Raw genomic sequence first — 13,607 nt, 5'->3', positions numbered from 1 at the left:
GTAGAGGTCTGGGCATTCCTCGCTGCACTGTACAGCATACACCACGTTGTTAAGTCTGTGTTTTGGAGTTTTGTCTTTCGGGTGAACCAGTTTCTGTCTGAGTGTGTTGCTGGGTCTGAAGTACACTGGGATGTCGTGCTTGGAGAAAACTCTCCTGAGTTTCTCTGATACACCGGCTACATAGGGGGCCACTTCACAAGCCACTTCACAGCCACTTCACAAGCGCATGGCACAACATAGAAGAGCCACCTCCACAGGACAAGACTCAGCAGTCCATCTGCATCTTAAGGATAAAGGTCACTCTTTCGAGGATGCCAACGTTCACATTTTGGACAGAGAGGACAGATGGTTTGAAAGAGGAGTGAAAGAGGCCATCTATGTCCACTGTGAGCGACCATCTTTGAACAGAGGCGGTGGTTTACGACACCAACTGTCTGCCATCTATAATCCAGTTTTGAGTTCCCTCCCCAGACGCCTTAATGCCCACTCACATCCTGGGCCATCTGACCTCAGGAATTCACATGACAAGGTGGGGCCAGGTTTCACAATGAGCTCACCCGAAACCCTGGCTGATTAGGTCCCACACCCGCTTTCACACCTTGGCTCATGTGATTAGAGGATCACCAGGGGGTCCTTTGTCCCTCTTTGGGGGGATACTCCCACTGGGTTTAAATCTGGGACTCTCGGCCATTTGACCTTAGAACTGAAGAAGCTTCTCGGATGAGAGGTGAAACGTCTTCAAGCAACTTAAAGAAGTCCAGACGCTTTTCTTTGCAAACTCCTTTGACTACTTTGTCAGTATTGACAAGCAGAGCAATGCACGGTTGGTTCATACGTGGAAGGGTTTTCATCCCAAATCTTCCTGTGCAGTATCGGCCTCCGATGGTCTTTGAGGTAAGTCGTATGTTCAGATGACGTCTCGGTGGAATCAAAATAAAAGCGAAGCTGCACAAAGCCAAAATCTTTAAAGCAGTTTTTAACCCAAAGAATTACATTAGAATCACTTTGTCGTGTGTTTCCACAACTGAAGATTAGCTTTAGAGACTCTGAAAGTGTAAATGTAGGTGAGTGCAGAGCTAGAATAAAAGCTTTGTGAATCTGAAACTGTGTTTGAAACCATTAATGAAGCTGGTTTGTTAATCTGGTCGAAATTAGAAGCTAGTCTCGCCGCTCAGCAGCCGTTTGAGTAATGTCTTGGGTGGTTATTTGGGCAGTTATTCTAAGGTTTATCTGAATGAGTCGGTGGAGAGTCTTGACTTTATTGTCATTGATCACTGAGACCAGTTAACAACAGTTTAAAGAGCTTTTTTCTGCTTCTACTACACAAGTTAGACAACCATCAGTTGGTTCAGGGGCCAATGCGATGTTCTGTCGTACCACGATAAACACATCTTTAAGATTGTCTGTCTCCACAGACGGTATGCGAGCATCATATGGACACCTGCGCTTTTGGTGAATTTCTCTCACTATAGTACAATAATACTGTGACCTCAAAGCAGCCATATTATTGGTCACATGATGTCATTAACCCATTTAATCCCACTGGCAAAAATTGTTGCCATTTTAACCCTCTATGACTTAAAAAAATGAAACATATTGTGTGTAGGGGAAGTCTAAGGAGTAAAATCCATGCACTTATTTTGCAAAAGGCTCCAACAGCACAAACACGGTGCAGAGGTCCAGTTCAGGGTTCACCATCCCCCTCTCAGTCACAGAGGTCACGCCCACTAATATTGCAAATTTTAATCCCGTTTGGCTCTCTGGAGAAAGAGCAGACAACCGCTATAAATGAAATGAAACTAATTTCTGTCCAGGACTCCGATCTGGTCCCTGTCTGACGAAGATAAAAGCAAGTCTAAAGTCTGTTTGAACAAAAGCTTCGGGTTCTCTGTGGGCCTTGAAACACCAACCGTCTCCTGGAAATGTTGAAAATGATTCACAGTTTCTGGGTTTGAGCTTTCTTGATTTGACTGAGCTCTCTTCAGTATTGTGATTGTTGCTGTTGTTGATTTGTTGAGCTGACTAACGTTTTAGAGGCATTTTTTATCGTGCTGAGGTTTTCTGGATGGAGGGACTTCCTTTAACCTCAGTAAGAGCATCAGTCTCTGACAGCTTTAATGTGTTCTGCCATTCTGAATCTGGACTAAATGCAGGCTGGAACGTCTTATTGTTTCCTCTCCACGTGTCCGTGTTGATGTCTGTAGTGTTGCAGGTGATGTGTCTGCAGATGAGGACGATCCCGAGCTGCTGAGGGTCGGTTTGAAAGTCTGGACCACTCAGGGAGACCACCTGACTGCAGACGACGAGTGAGAGAAACCCCACAGACTCACAGTGAGCTCCCTGCTTCCACCTGCCTGTCCACCATGTTTACCTTCCCGTTCTTCCTCCTGCAGGACACGTCCGCTGTCGGCGGCCAGCGTCGGCAGCGTGGTGGTCCAGGACCGCCTCAACGAGCTCGTCAGGCTGTTCAAAGGTCGGACGGAGCGGCAGAAAGAACGGCTGATCGACCCGGATGAATCAGAGGAAGAAAGTCCCGCAGCCTGTACGTAGAAACCGGTGTCACGAGTCAGGTCGAGTCAGAAGCTTTGATAAGATAGAACCAAATCCTGCATCAAAACGCCGCTGCAGTGGTTTGATCAGTGATTATATGAGTTTAACAATATTCGTGCATGAAGGGTTTGAGTAAATGATGAGATTAAACACGTTGGATTAAATACTGAATGATTTTCAGCTGCATCAGTGTAAAACCATCAAAATGACGTTCTCGCGCTTCCTCTCTGATCCCTACAGCTCCAAGCAAAGCTCCGCCTCCCCCTCCTCCCCCGCCTCCCCCGGGAGAGGAGAAGAAAGACGCAGCAGCAGGAGGAGAAGAAGAAGAAAAGGAGGAGGAGAAGGAGTTTAAATTTGAGCTTCTGGGATATGAGGTCAAAATTCCCAATCTGCCCAAACTTCCCCCGATGCCTGGCTGGCTCCAAGCCATCCTGGAGTTCCGCTTCCCCTCGAGCATCGACCCGTTCACCGGTGAGAAATCGAGTTCTCCATCACCGCACTTTTCAGGACAGCCATATTCACCCACTGCTTCAGCTTCTGGAGTTGGGTGGAGATGAGTTTCTGGGGTAATTTGTGACAGAAGCAGAGAAGCAAGCGTGAAAGGGAAGGTTTACAGGATGGCAGTGAGACCTGCTGTGATTCGTTGGCACTGACACAAACACGGGAGGCCGAGCTGAAGATGTTCAGATGTTTATTGGGAGCGAGCGTCCATCAGAGGGACAGCTCAGAGAGGCTCAGATGGTTTGGACATGTGCAGAGGAGGGAGGGTGGAGGATGAAGACAGTGGAGGTTCATGGATGTAGTGAAGGAGGACTGCAGGGGGTTGGTGTTACAGAGCTGGTGTGGTGACCCCTAAAGGGAGGAGCCAAGAGACGAAGAAGTAGATTGTTTCCCCGTTGACAGCAGTGCGCACCTTGCTTTGGTGTCCTTTCAGCTTGTCGTGCACCTCTGGATCTTCAAACTCTGGCCCAGCAGGTGCAGCTCGGTCTTTAACATCAGAGATAGATCAGTGAGGAGCTCAGAGGGTCCCAGACGAGTGAGAGGGTGATGCTGCAGCAGCATCAGGGCACCTCCTGGAGCAAAGTGTAAAACATAAGCCGTGCAGTCTCTCCTGTATCCTGTGGAGGAGACACCTCTCAGAAGGTGCAGAGAGTCCAGAACACCATAAGTGCCCGTATCAGGGGTCACAGGGATGTGATGATGTCACACTTGACGCACTGACCATAAGGTTTTGAGGTTGGATCGAAACTTGATTGAACTTGATTCTTATTTTTGGGACGTGGAGGAAGTCAGAGGAAGTGAAATCTGGTGAGCAAAGGTCACGCTGGTGGCCAAAAAGTTTCTGAGCTGGTTTGAGATGAAACACGACACGTCAGGTGAGGTCATCCCCCCGGGTCAGACTGTCACCTGGGGGGACGAATTTACAGTGCACTACACAAGGATCAGGTTCTTGGTTATCTGAAGTTCAGGTCACCACAAACAGGTGGCGCTGCAGTGAAGTTAAATGATAGTCAGCTCTCTGCTACCAGGGTTTTTTTATGGGTTCTTGACGTCAGAGAGACGTTTGACTGTGGATTTCTGCCCCATAGACCTGATCTACGTCATCTGGCTGTTCTTCGTGGTGGCGGCGTGGAACTGGAACGTATGGCTGATCCCCGTCCGCTGGGCGTTTCCTTACCAAACCCCTGAAAACATCCACCTGTGGCTGCTGGCCGACTACACCTGCGACCTCATCTACATCATTGATATCCTCATCTTCCAGCCCAGGTTGCAGTTCGTCCGCGGAGGAGACATCGTGGTCAGCAGAAATGAAACGACAAATAAAACTTTGATTTTAGCTCATAAACTTTCACAAACAACATCTTTGATTTGGAACTTCTTTTCTACAGTGCAACAAGAAGGACATGAGGGAGCACTACATGACCACAGAGAGATTTAAGGTGAGAACTTTGGGCCAGGGCCACCTGGTGGATGGTGAAGGTACTGCAAGCGGGCCACAGGAAGTTAGAAAATACAATAAATAATTAAAAAAAAATAATGTTCTAATTTAGTTTTAATTTTAATATTCCCTTTTTTTTAAAAAAACAAATCAAATCACTTAAAATAACAATTCTCCCTTTGTGACCTTTTCTCAACCCTGAACTCTCTTTTTTTCAAATAGCAGGAAAAACTAAAATGATGAGATTAAAAATAATAATAAAGAAACACAGCTGTCACTAAAGCTTCGGCTGGGATAGAAAAGATTTTCATATTTCTAAAACTGCTGCATTCATCTGAAGTTTAGGATCTGCTGTTGTATATAAAAATCATAACTCTCTGTGGAAGCCTGCATTCTTTCTAATGTCCAGCAGGGGGCGAATGTAAAGAAATCTCTGAGAAAATGAGCCTGCTGCTCACCTGAAGTCTGACCTCAGTAAACACAGTTTATAGTCTCAGTCTCTAGTTTTAAGTATTAGTACATTAAACTTGATCTTTATTTTGTGAATCATGGTCACATTACAGGGGAAAAAGTGATAAAGCACATTTATGAGGTCTGGCTTCAAAGATGCCAATGGACAAGTCTTAAAAACAGGACCGGTGGGTTTATAAGATGTATAAATATAAACCGGTTTATAAAATGTGGCCTTTAGTGGTGGCTGATGTATCTGGTAATGGTCATAATGTGGATGTTAAAATATGTGTATGCTGCTGGAAAAAAAGATGTTATAATCCTATAGATTCATGAATCCTAACAAAACAAACGAGTCTGCATCTTTGATATTTTTGCGTCTTTACATTGTGCACACAGTTTTTTAAACTCAGCACAGCCTCAGCTGTCTCCGTGCTTTATATTCAGGTCCTCTGAGCTCGTTGGATTCAGATCTCTAGGATGGCTTTAACCCTTTGGTTTTCCCCCGGTGAGTGTTTGCTGTGTGCTTTGCAGATGGACATCATCAGCCTGTTTCCTTTGGAGGTATTTTACTATTTCACTGGAGTCAACTCTCTGCTGAGGTTCCCTCGCCTGCTGAAGGTCAGAAGGTTTTTCTGCTTCGTTCACAGCTGATCTGTGTGGTCAGGATGAACAGCTGACCTCTGTTTTCCTCTCTCAGTACATGGTTTTCTCTGAGTTCAACGACAGAATGGAATCTGTGATGAAGAAAGCGTACATCTACAGGTGAGAAGGTCTCCAGCCTCACTCTCCACTGTTTGTCCTGGACATAACATCACTCAGGATCACTGTTCAGGTTGGAGGTGTGAAGGTGAAAATGTAAAGAAAATGTTTTAAAGACCTCAGCAGTGACCGGTGTCCACCTGTTCCTGTTCCCGTGTTTGATATTGAACCCATCCTGGCACAAAATACCGAGACGCACCCAAAATTTGTAGGTCTTCAGATCTTGTCCCGTGTAATTTGAGGCGTTGTTGATGACATAATGAAATCGTCATCACAGCATCAAACAAACCCGGAGGCAGTAAGTAAACATAAGCCCTCAATTTCTCCACGTAACAGGCACGATGGTCACCCTGGAAGTGTTTCACTTCATTGCTGAGGGTGTAGTTTGTCCCGTTTACCTTCAGCAGGTTTATCAGTCGTTTAGGTCTCAGTTACACAGGCTTGCAGTCCATTCAGCAGCCTGTGGTCGTTACCGAAAGCATATTCCCTGACTGGCTGGTGAGTGGTTGCTGGCTGTTGCTGGATGTCATCGGTCCCAAAGAGTGCGATGCACCAAAACCATCCATAGGATTGCTGTGGTCGTCTGTTATTTGATGGAAGACTCTAAATTCTCTGCAAACACTCACTAACTGAATACTTAGCTGCAGTGAAACTTGAAAAAGTGCAAGAAATGGAGAATGTTTGCCTCTAAGCCCATAATGCCAAGTGTATCTATTGATGTGTACAATCAGACACATGCAGTCCTACTGTGAGCAATAACCAGGAAACACCAGGAAGTATTCACAAACCAGTCAGAGAAACACATTCTATATTCATTACCAGTGTCTTGTCTCTAGATCTATATGAACCTTCACACAGCTTCACACATTCAAAATGACAAGTGACGAGTTAATGTCACAAACCTCCTTGAACTTCTTTTCTCCGATCAGGAAAAATGTTTTTTTGACACTGCCCTGCACTTCTTCAAGAAATATTTGCCTCAGAGATAATAGAAAATATGAAAACAGCAACATAAAAATGGTAAAATATTACATTTAACAGCATAAAAATATGAAATACACATCCAGAAAACCTATTTTATCCTTTTACTTTAGAAAGAATAATAAATTATGAAAGTTTCCAGTAGCAGGGACAGAAGTAGGTTCAGGGACATGGTGCAGTTTTTTCAGCTGATAAGGATGATCGTCATTTTAGTTTTATTCTGATGGGAGAAAGTTTTGTCATTTAGGCACAAAAAAAAGGCCAAAAAAGTTTTACCCAGAGCAACAAAAACGGTGTACCATCTGCAAAAAGCCTAAATGCATTTGTAGTGGCCCCAGATTGGATCCTTGAGGAACGCCCAGGTTAAATAATAATTTATTTCAGTAGATCTTTCTTGTTGCTGTTCTTGAATTTTTGATGTGATTTTTGTTTCTGTCGCTGTATGTCAGGGTGATCCGAACCTCAATGTACCTGCTGTACTCCCTGCACATCAACGCCTGCCTCTTCTACTGGGGCTCCGATTATGAAGGACTGGGATCCACCAAGTGGGTCTACAACGGAAAAGGCAACGCGTAAGAATTCAGATTTATATTTTTGCAATAAGAAGGGTTCAATGTTAACAATGTGAGATTGATTCTGTCTGTTTCTGGATGTCAGAATGAGGAAGAAACAGGAAACCTGAATATAGAAGAGCCATAACTGTTTGCTCTTCAACAGGGCAAAATTAAGAGACCGTATGGCAGTTACGTCATCTGTAAAACTGCAGCAGTGTGATCGTGCTTCATTTCGACTGTATCTGATTTGGTTTTAGTTGTAGCTCAGACATCAGTGGACAGGTCTGCTAACATCAGGGTCACCGACTTGTTGTAACAAAACCTTTTATTCACTCTGTAATTGACAGGAAATGACAGTTTCTGATGTAAATGTGTTACACTGTGTCTCTGATCCACAGGTGATGGTTAGTTTGGCCTCACAGCTGTGGCTGGGTTATTGATTGAATTTACCCATATAATTAAATGTCAGCTATCACAGATTCGTCAGCTTTATGTTGCATTTTGCTGAAATCCTTGAAGGAAACAAAACCCAGTAGAAGTTTGAATTTTAAAATGTTCTAGGTGACGCCTTCAAATCAGGTTAGAATATCTTAAAACTGCATTTCCGCTAAACTAAAGCTGAAGCTCTTCATGAATCGATGGACTGTTTTCATTCCTGCAGGTACATCCGCTGTTACTACTTCGCCGTGAAGACGCTGATCACCATTGGAGGACTGCCCGACCCAACCACTGTCTTTGAAATCTGCTTCCAGCTCATTAATTACTTTGTTGGCGTCTTTGCTTTCTCCATCATGATCGGTCAGGTCGGTAAAACCACCGTTTACAGCTCTGCTTCTTTTTGGCCATCCATGACCTAACGTGGTTCCGCCCCCTTTGGTTTTTGGTGCAATGTGTCAGATGAGGGATGTAGTTGGAGCAGCGACTGCTGGGGAGAACTACTACCGTGCCTGTATGGACAGCACGGTTAAGTACATGACCTCCTACAACATCCCTCGCGAGGTCCAGAACCGCATCAAGACCTGGTACGACTACACCTGGAAGAGCCAGGGCATGCTGGGTAAGAAATGTCTGAGAGAAGCTGTCTGAGACCTGGTCCCTGAACACCTCGTGTTGAGTTCAAAGTAACACTGAGCATTGTGGTGTCCCGTGTGCAGATGAGCAAGAGCTTCTGATCCAGCTTCCCACTAAGATGAGGTTGGACATCGCCGTGGACGTTAACTACGCCATCGTCAGTAAAGTCGCCCTGTTTCAGGTCAGACACGGCAAATAAAAAATAAATTTACTGTTTACATAAAAAACATTTTTTATACACATGAATGCATAAATTTGTGTGTGTGTGTGTGTCTCAGGGCTGTGACAGGCAGATGGTGTTTGACATGCTAACGAGGCTCAAGTCTGTCGTGTACCTGCCCGGAGACTTTGTTTGTAAAAAGGTAAGAACGCACCTGTCGAGCCGGCGGAGATGTTACTGAGCTGATGGTGACACAGACAGTGTGTGTGTGTGTGTGTGTGTGTGTGTGTGTGTGTGTGTTTCAGGGGGAGATCGGCAGGGAGATGTACATCATCAAGCAGGGCGAGGTTCAGGTGGTGGGCGGTCCCGACCTGCAGACGGTGTTCGTCACCATCAGAGCCGGCTCGGTGTTTGGAGAGATCAGGTCAGAGCTGCTTCCCGTCATCCTGTTAAACAATTAAAAACCTACACGTGGCGGCTGCAAATAAAGATGCTCAATCGTTCTCAGGATGTGAGCGTGGGCAGCACGCCAGACTGAAATATATTATAGATATATCATCATACTGTGATTATGTTTTGTTAAAATTAAAGTTAAAATGATAAAAATACAAAAATAACTTTCATACCACAGAGGGAGAATTAAATTTACCCAACAGGGTGTTAAATGTTTCAAAAAAGTGAAATCATGTCAGTAGTTTAGTTTTTCATGAGCAATAATCATAATAAAGGATGTTTTGAAAAAACTCTCTGTGGTCTCTGATTGGTCAGTCTGCTGGCGGGAGGCGGAGGAAACCGGCGCACAGCCAACGTGAAGGCCCACGGATTTGCCAATTTGTTTATTCTGGATAAGAAGGACCTGGCAGAGATCCTGGTGCATTACCCCGAGTCCGAAAAACTGCTGCGCAAGAAGGCCAAGTAAGACCGAGACCCGGTTAGAGCAGAACGCAGTTTAATTATTTAAATCTGGATCCGAGTCCTTTCACACCGAATTACGACATTTAAACACAACCAGCTCATCTTTGAGTCAGCATCTTTACTCTCGCAGCGGCGAAGACCCCCAGCTAGAACCTTCTGGTTTATGGCTGCCATTGTAACCCCAAGAAACCTTCTTGGCATTTTTTAAAGCATATTTTCAGGGTTTATTGGGAAGTTAAGGTGGAGCACTATTACAGAACCTGCTAACCTGCAACACGTTGTCCAAACCACGGCCGTCGGGTGGAGAGACAACGAGGTTGGTGTTTGCGTCCCACCAGCTCCGTTTTATAAACAGCAGTAAAGACTCTCACACTGAGCTGGAAGGGTTAGGTCCTGTTGTCCTGTCACAGTAGGAACACTATTATTAATAAACACTGATTCACTGCATTCATGACCTTGCAGAGTCTGTAGCGACACACTTATGTTACCGCAGTTTACAGATGAATACCTGAGCACAGATTTGTACTTTAACCAGCCGGACTCTGGTCACCATGCGGCTGGAGGCGGATCCAGGATGTCAGTAAAGCAGCCCCACTTGCTAATAACAACCATCAGTTAATAGGAGGCTGATTGTTTCTGCTGCTTCCTCAGCTCGTCGTCCTCTCGTTTGTCTGATCTCTCTGTCCAGGACAGGATTAGACTCGCCTCTAATCAGCTCACAGCGCTCGCTCTAGTTTGTGTTTGAGAATCGGGTCAGCTCATTGAGGTGATCCACCTTCCTTTATCTGCTCAGTCAGGCCACAGCGCTGAAGCAGACCGGCCGAAGCCGCGGCAGCCGCCGGAGCTGCTGGAGGTCGGATTGTGGAGATTTGGAGATATAGGATCGAGGTTTTCAGATTCTGAGCTTGTCTGGACTGCCGCCCTGTGTTTGTCTTTGTGCAGGAAGATGCTGACGAAGGACAAGAAGCCGGAGGAGAAGGAAGAGTCTAAAGGTGCAAAGACAGTCATCCCGCCGCGACCGGACACGCCAGAAATGTTCAAGGCCGCCCTGAAGGTGACGGAGCAGGCAGGCATTGAGGGAACCTTCGCCAAGCTGAAGAAAGCATACAGACCGTCTGAGGCAGGAGAAGCACAGGTAGGCCAGCATCACCACATGACCTCTGTGCAGCTGCAGGGAAGGAAGGAAAAGGATAGATAGATAAAAAATAAAGTGAGGAGACTGAAAGGTTCTTTTCAGTGCTTTATTCAGTGACTCCACCAGAGCAGCTTTGATTGATTCACAGTTTATAATAAGCCACCTTCATCTGATGCTGCGCTGTTGTGGAGGCCCTCACGTTATCCTCTGTCTGAAATGAGCTGTTTAACTCCTCCCCTTTAAACCAGCTTTATTCTGATTGGGTCTTCTTCATGGACAGAAGGTTTAATCAGCAGGTGGGAGGGGCTACTGCCTCCACTGCCATATTAGGAATATCAGTAATGTGTCAAAACTGAAATGAAACGATTCATGTCCTAATGCGTGCTGATTGGTAAGAAACAGATTTAGAACATCATCCCTTGATAGAAATGTTCATATAAAAGCTAATTTGCTCATTTGTTTTCAGGAAACATTCACCTCAATCACTAAAACTGCCTTAACTTACTTGATAACGTTAAATCCTCTCAGAACCTGGATCAGCTTTTATTTTTGTGCCCACATAGAGTTTTCTCAAATTAGCAGACTCCATTTCTTAGGTAGAGGTAGCTAACGTTAGCTAATGTTAGCTCATGTTAGTTAATGTTAGCCATGGAGTGCTGTAGAGGAGCAAAGCACCTGGGAGAGAGCACAAGAGGGAAGGAAGGAAGAGTGGGGGGAGATAAGGAAGTTAAGAAAAAAAGAAGAAATGATGGAAGAAAGCAAGGAGGAGGTGAGGAAGGAAGTAACAGTGCAAGGAAGAAAGGAAAGAAGAAAGAAGTGAAGAGATAAAGGTGGAAAGAAAAGAAAGCAAGGAAAGAAGGGAGGAAGGAATAGAGGAAGGAAGGATGTTTGTGAAGGAAAGAAGGAAAGAGGAAATACAGGAAAGGAGGAAGGAGCAGTTAGGAAGGAAGAAAGTGAGGAAGGATGGAAGGTAAAAAGAAGAAAAGAAGAGTGGGTAGGAAGAAAAAAAAGATGGAAGGGTGGAAGGACAGGAGAATGGAAGTTGGAAAGGAAAGAAGGAATAAAGAAAAGCATGAATGAAGTAAAAAGAAAGACTGTAAAGGAAAGATGGAAAGGAAGATAAAAGGGATCAAAAATAAATTGTGGGTTTTTCGGGATTTGGATTTTTCCCGTGTGTTTTGGAGACGCCCTTAGAGACCAGCAGAAAAGGAAAGTCATTTTGTCCTCCATTTTTCTTCCTGTCCTTTCCTTCTTTGTTCTTCAGGCTCCTCCCTCCATTTCTCCGATCCCGCCCCCTTCTCCAATGCACCGCCGGTCTCCGGTACCCCTGAGTCCAGCTCCGGAAGACGGAGAGGAAACGGTGGCAGAGACAGCCGACAGCTCGGTCGTCATCAGGATGACGCCGCGGCACAAAGGGGAGGAGCTTCTCACCGTGGAGATGAAGGCAGGAGAGAGAGAGGGGGAGGAGGAGGAGGAGGCAGAGGAGAAGGAGGAGACGAAGGAGAAGGAAGAGGAGCCGTCAAAGGAGTGAGCTGACAGGAAGCTGCTGCCCTCCACTTGCTCCAAGGAGGAAACAGGACACTCTCAGGTGTAGGACATGCTTCTTCTTCTGTGGTGGATTTTATTGTCACAGCAAAACACATTTTCATCTAAACTGTCACATGACAGGAAGGAAGGAGAAGAATGATGTAAAGGAAAGGAAGCAGGAGATAAACCAAGGACGGAAAGAATACTTCCTTCTTTTCTTCCTTCCTCCCACCTTAATTCGGGTTTTTTTCAGGTCTCAGAGTTTCAGAGAACTTTGATCTGACGGAGGTTACTGTCTGGCTGCAGTACCGTCTTTGGCCACACGAACTGACTTACATGTACCAGCCATTAGAACCCAGAGGGGCGCTGTTTCACCACGCAAACAAGGTCGAGGAGTGTGTCTGTAACAGAAATGATTAAAGAAACTCATTTTCCCAGAATCCCCGGTTTCTGTCCTGCAGCTTCTTAACCACTGACTTTCTGGGGCCCTCCCTCAGCTGATTTTAGAGGCATGTGTTGGGAACTACAGGGAGCAGCCGGAAGAAGAAGAAGAAAGGCGTGAGCTGCGTCTTCTTCATGTAAAAACAGACTGAACATGTATTTGTGGCGTGTGAGAGATCTGATAGCCGCTGATTGATTTTCCACCGAGAGCTGCTCGATAACGCCGTCTGACATCAGCTGAGCTCTGAGGACATCCAATGATTTTAGCCGGCAGCTTCCAGGTCATTCAGGGTCACCAGGATGACGGTTCAGGGTTAGCGGGTCAGTTTGGACCTCTGAGGTCATGAGGTCTTCATCAGCACGCACAAAAGTGCAGCATGTATTTTAATGTCTGAACATGTTGCTTTTCCTATAACACAGTAAAAATATCATAGTTAGAACAAATGGTTCACTGTTTGAACTCTGGAAGCTTGTTTCTATCATAGAAAAAAACATTTTTTGCCATTTATGAACCAAAATTTGACCAAAAAGTTTGACTAAGTAAGACAAAATTTGGGGATACTGAACCTGAAATTTTGAATTTATGGATGTCAAAAATGTACTGAAACAAGCTTCTGTTCATAACAAAAACCGCACATAAAAAATCTAAAATAAGCAATTAAAAAATGAAATCATGAGGCAAGCTTTAATACAATAAAGCCTACAGTTATTTTAGCTGTAGCTGCTAGAGGGCGCTGCTGAGCTTTCTGATAAAGTAAAGAGCCGGGGGGTAGAAGTTCCTGCCCACAGAGATGCTGCAGTGTTTATACAGGACAGGAAAAGCTTCAGGAAGTGGAGGAAACTGTCGGCCCGAGCCGAGAAAAAGGCGGGAAAACAGAAACAATGCAGCACAGGAAGCTTCGTGATTACTGCTGATTACCGAGAGTAGAAGAAGAAACGTGACACTGCTGCTTTGGCTCAGATTTCAGGTTTTATTGTATTTCTACTGAAGCAACGACGTCACTGTAAGAATTAAAAACCAGTTTGTAAATAAAATGATTATAAGGAGCGTCTGTGTTTCAGCTAAGATTGCTGCACATTTCATTTCTTCATATTTTGTAGGGAAACATGCAAACACACATG

At 45.1% G+C, this 13,607-nt stretch overlaps 1 protein-coding gene across 2 annotated transcripts in view; it reads left to right on the top strand.

The window, feature by feature from the left end:
* Positions 1–13,533, top strand: part of cngb1a (cyclic nucleotide gated channel subunit beta 1a) — a 38,516-nt gene extending 24,983 nt beyond the window's left edge. For both annotated transcript variants that reach the window (XM_063480678.1, XM_063480670.1), the window contains 16 exons: positions 2,205–2,306; positions 2,394–2,542; positions 2,791–3,021; positions 4,140–4,348; positions 4,440–4,490; positions 5,474–5,560; positions 5,640–5,704; positions 7,132–7,254; positions 7,898–8,039; positions 8,134–8,293; positions 8,391–8,488; positions 8,586–8,669; positions 8,773–8,891; positions 9,236–9,382; positions 10,325–10,517; positions 11,782–13,533. In XM_063480678.1, coding sequence (XP_063336748.1) covers positions 2,205–2,306; positions 2,394–2,542; positions 2,791–3,021; positions 4,140–4,348; positions 4,440–4,490; positions 5,474–5,560; positions 5,640–5,704; positions 7,132–7,254; positions 7,898–8,039; positions 8,134–8,293; positions 8,391–8,488; positions 8,586–8,669; positions 8,773–8,891; positions 9,236–9,382; positions 10,325–10,517; positions 11,782–12,048 — 2,227 coding nt within the window. In that variant the 3' untranslated portion in view covers positions 12,049–13,533. The remainder of the gene's footprint in view (positions 1–2,204; positions 2,307–2,393; positions 2,543–2,790; positions 3,022–4,139; positions 4,349–4,439; positions 4,491–5,473; positions 5,561–5,639; positions 5,705–7,131; positions 7,255–7,897; positions 8,040–8,133; positions 8,294–8,390; positions 8,489–8,585; positions 8,670–8,772; positions 8,892–9,235; positions 9,383–10,324; positions 10,518–11,781) is intronic.
* Positions 13,534–13,607: the final 74 nt, after the last annotated feature.

The sequence above is a fragment of the Pelmatolapia mariae genome, linkage group LG1, assembly GCF_036321145.2.
Source record: "Pelmatolapia mariae isolate MD_Pm_ZW linkage group LG1, Pm_UMD_F_2, whole genome shotgun sequence".
NCBI lineage: Eukaryota > Metazoa > Chordata > Actinopteri > Cichliformes > Cichlidae > Pelmatolapia > Pelmatolapia mariae.
This window is presented reverse-complemented; position numbering and strand designations above follow the sequence as displayed.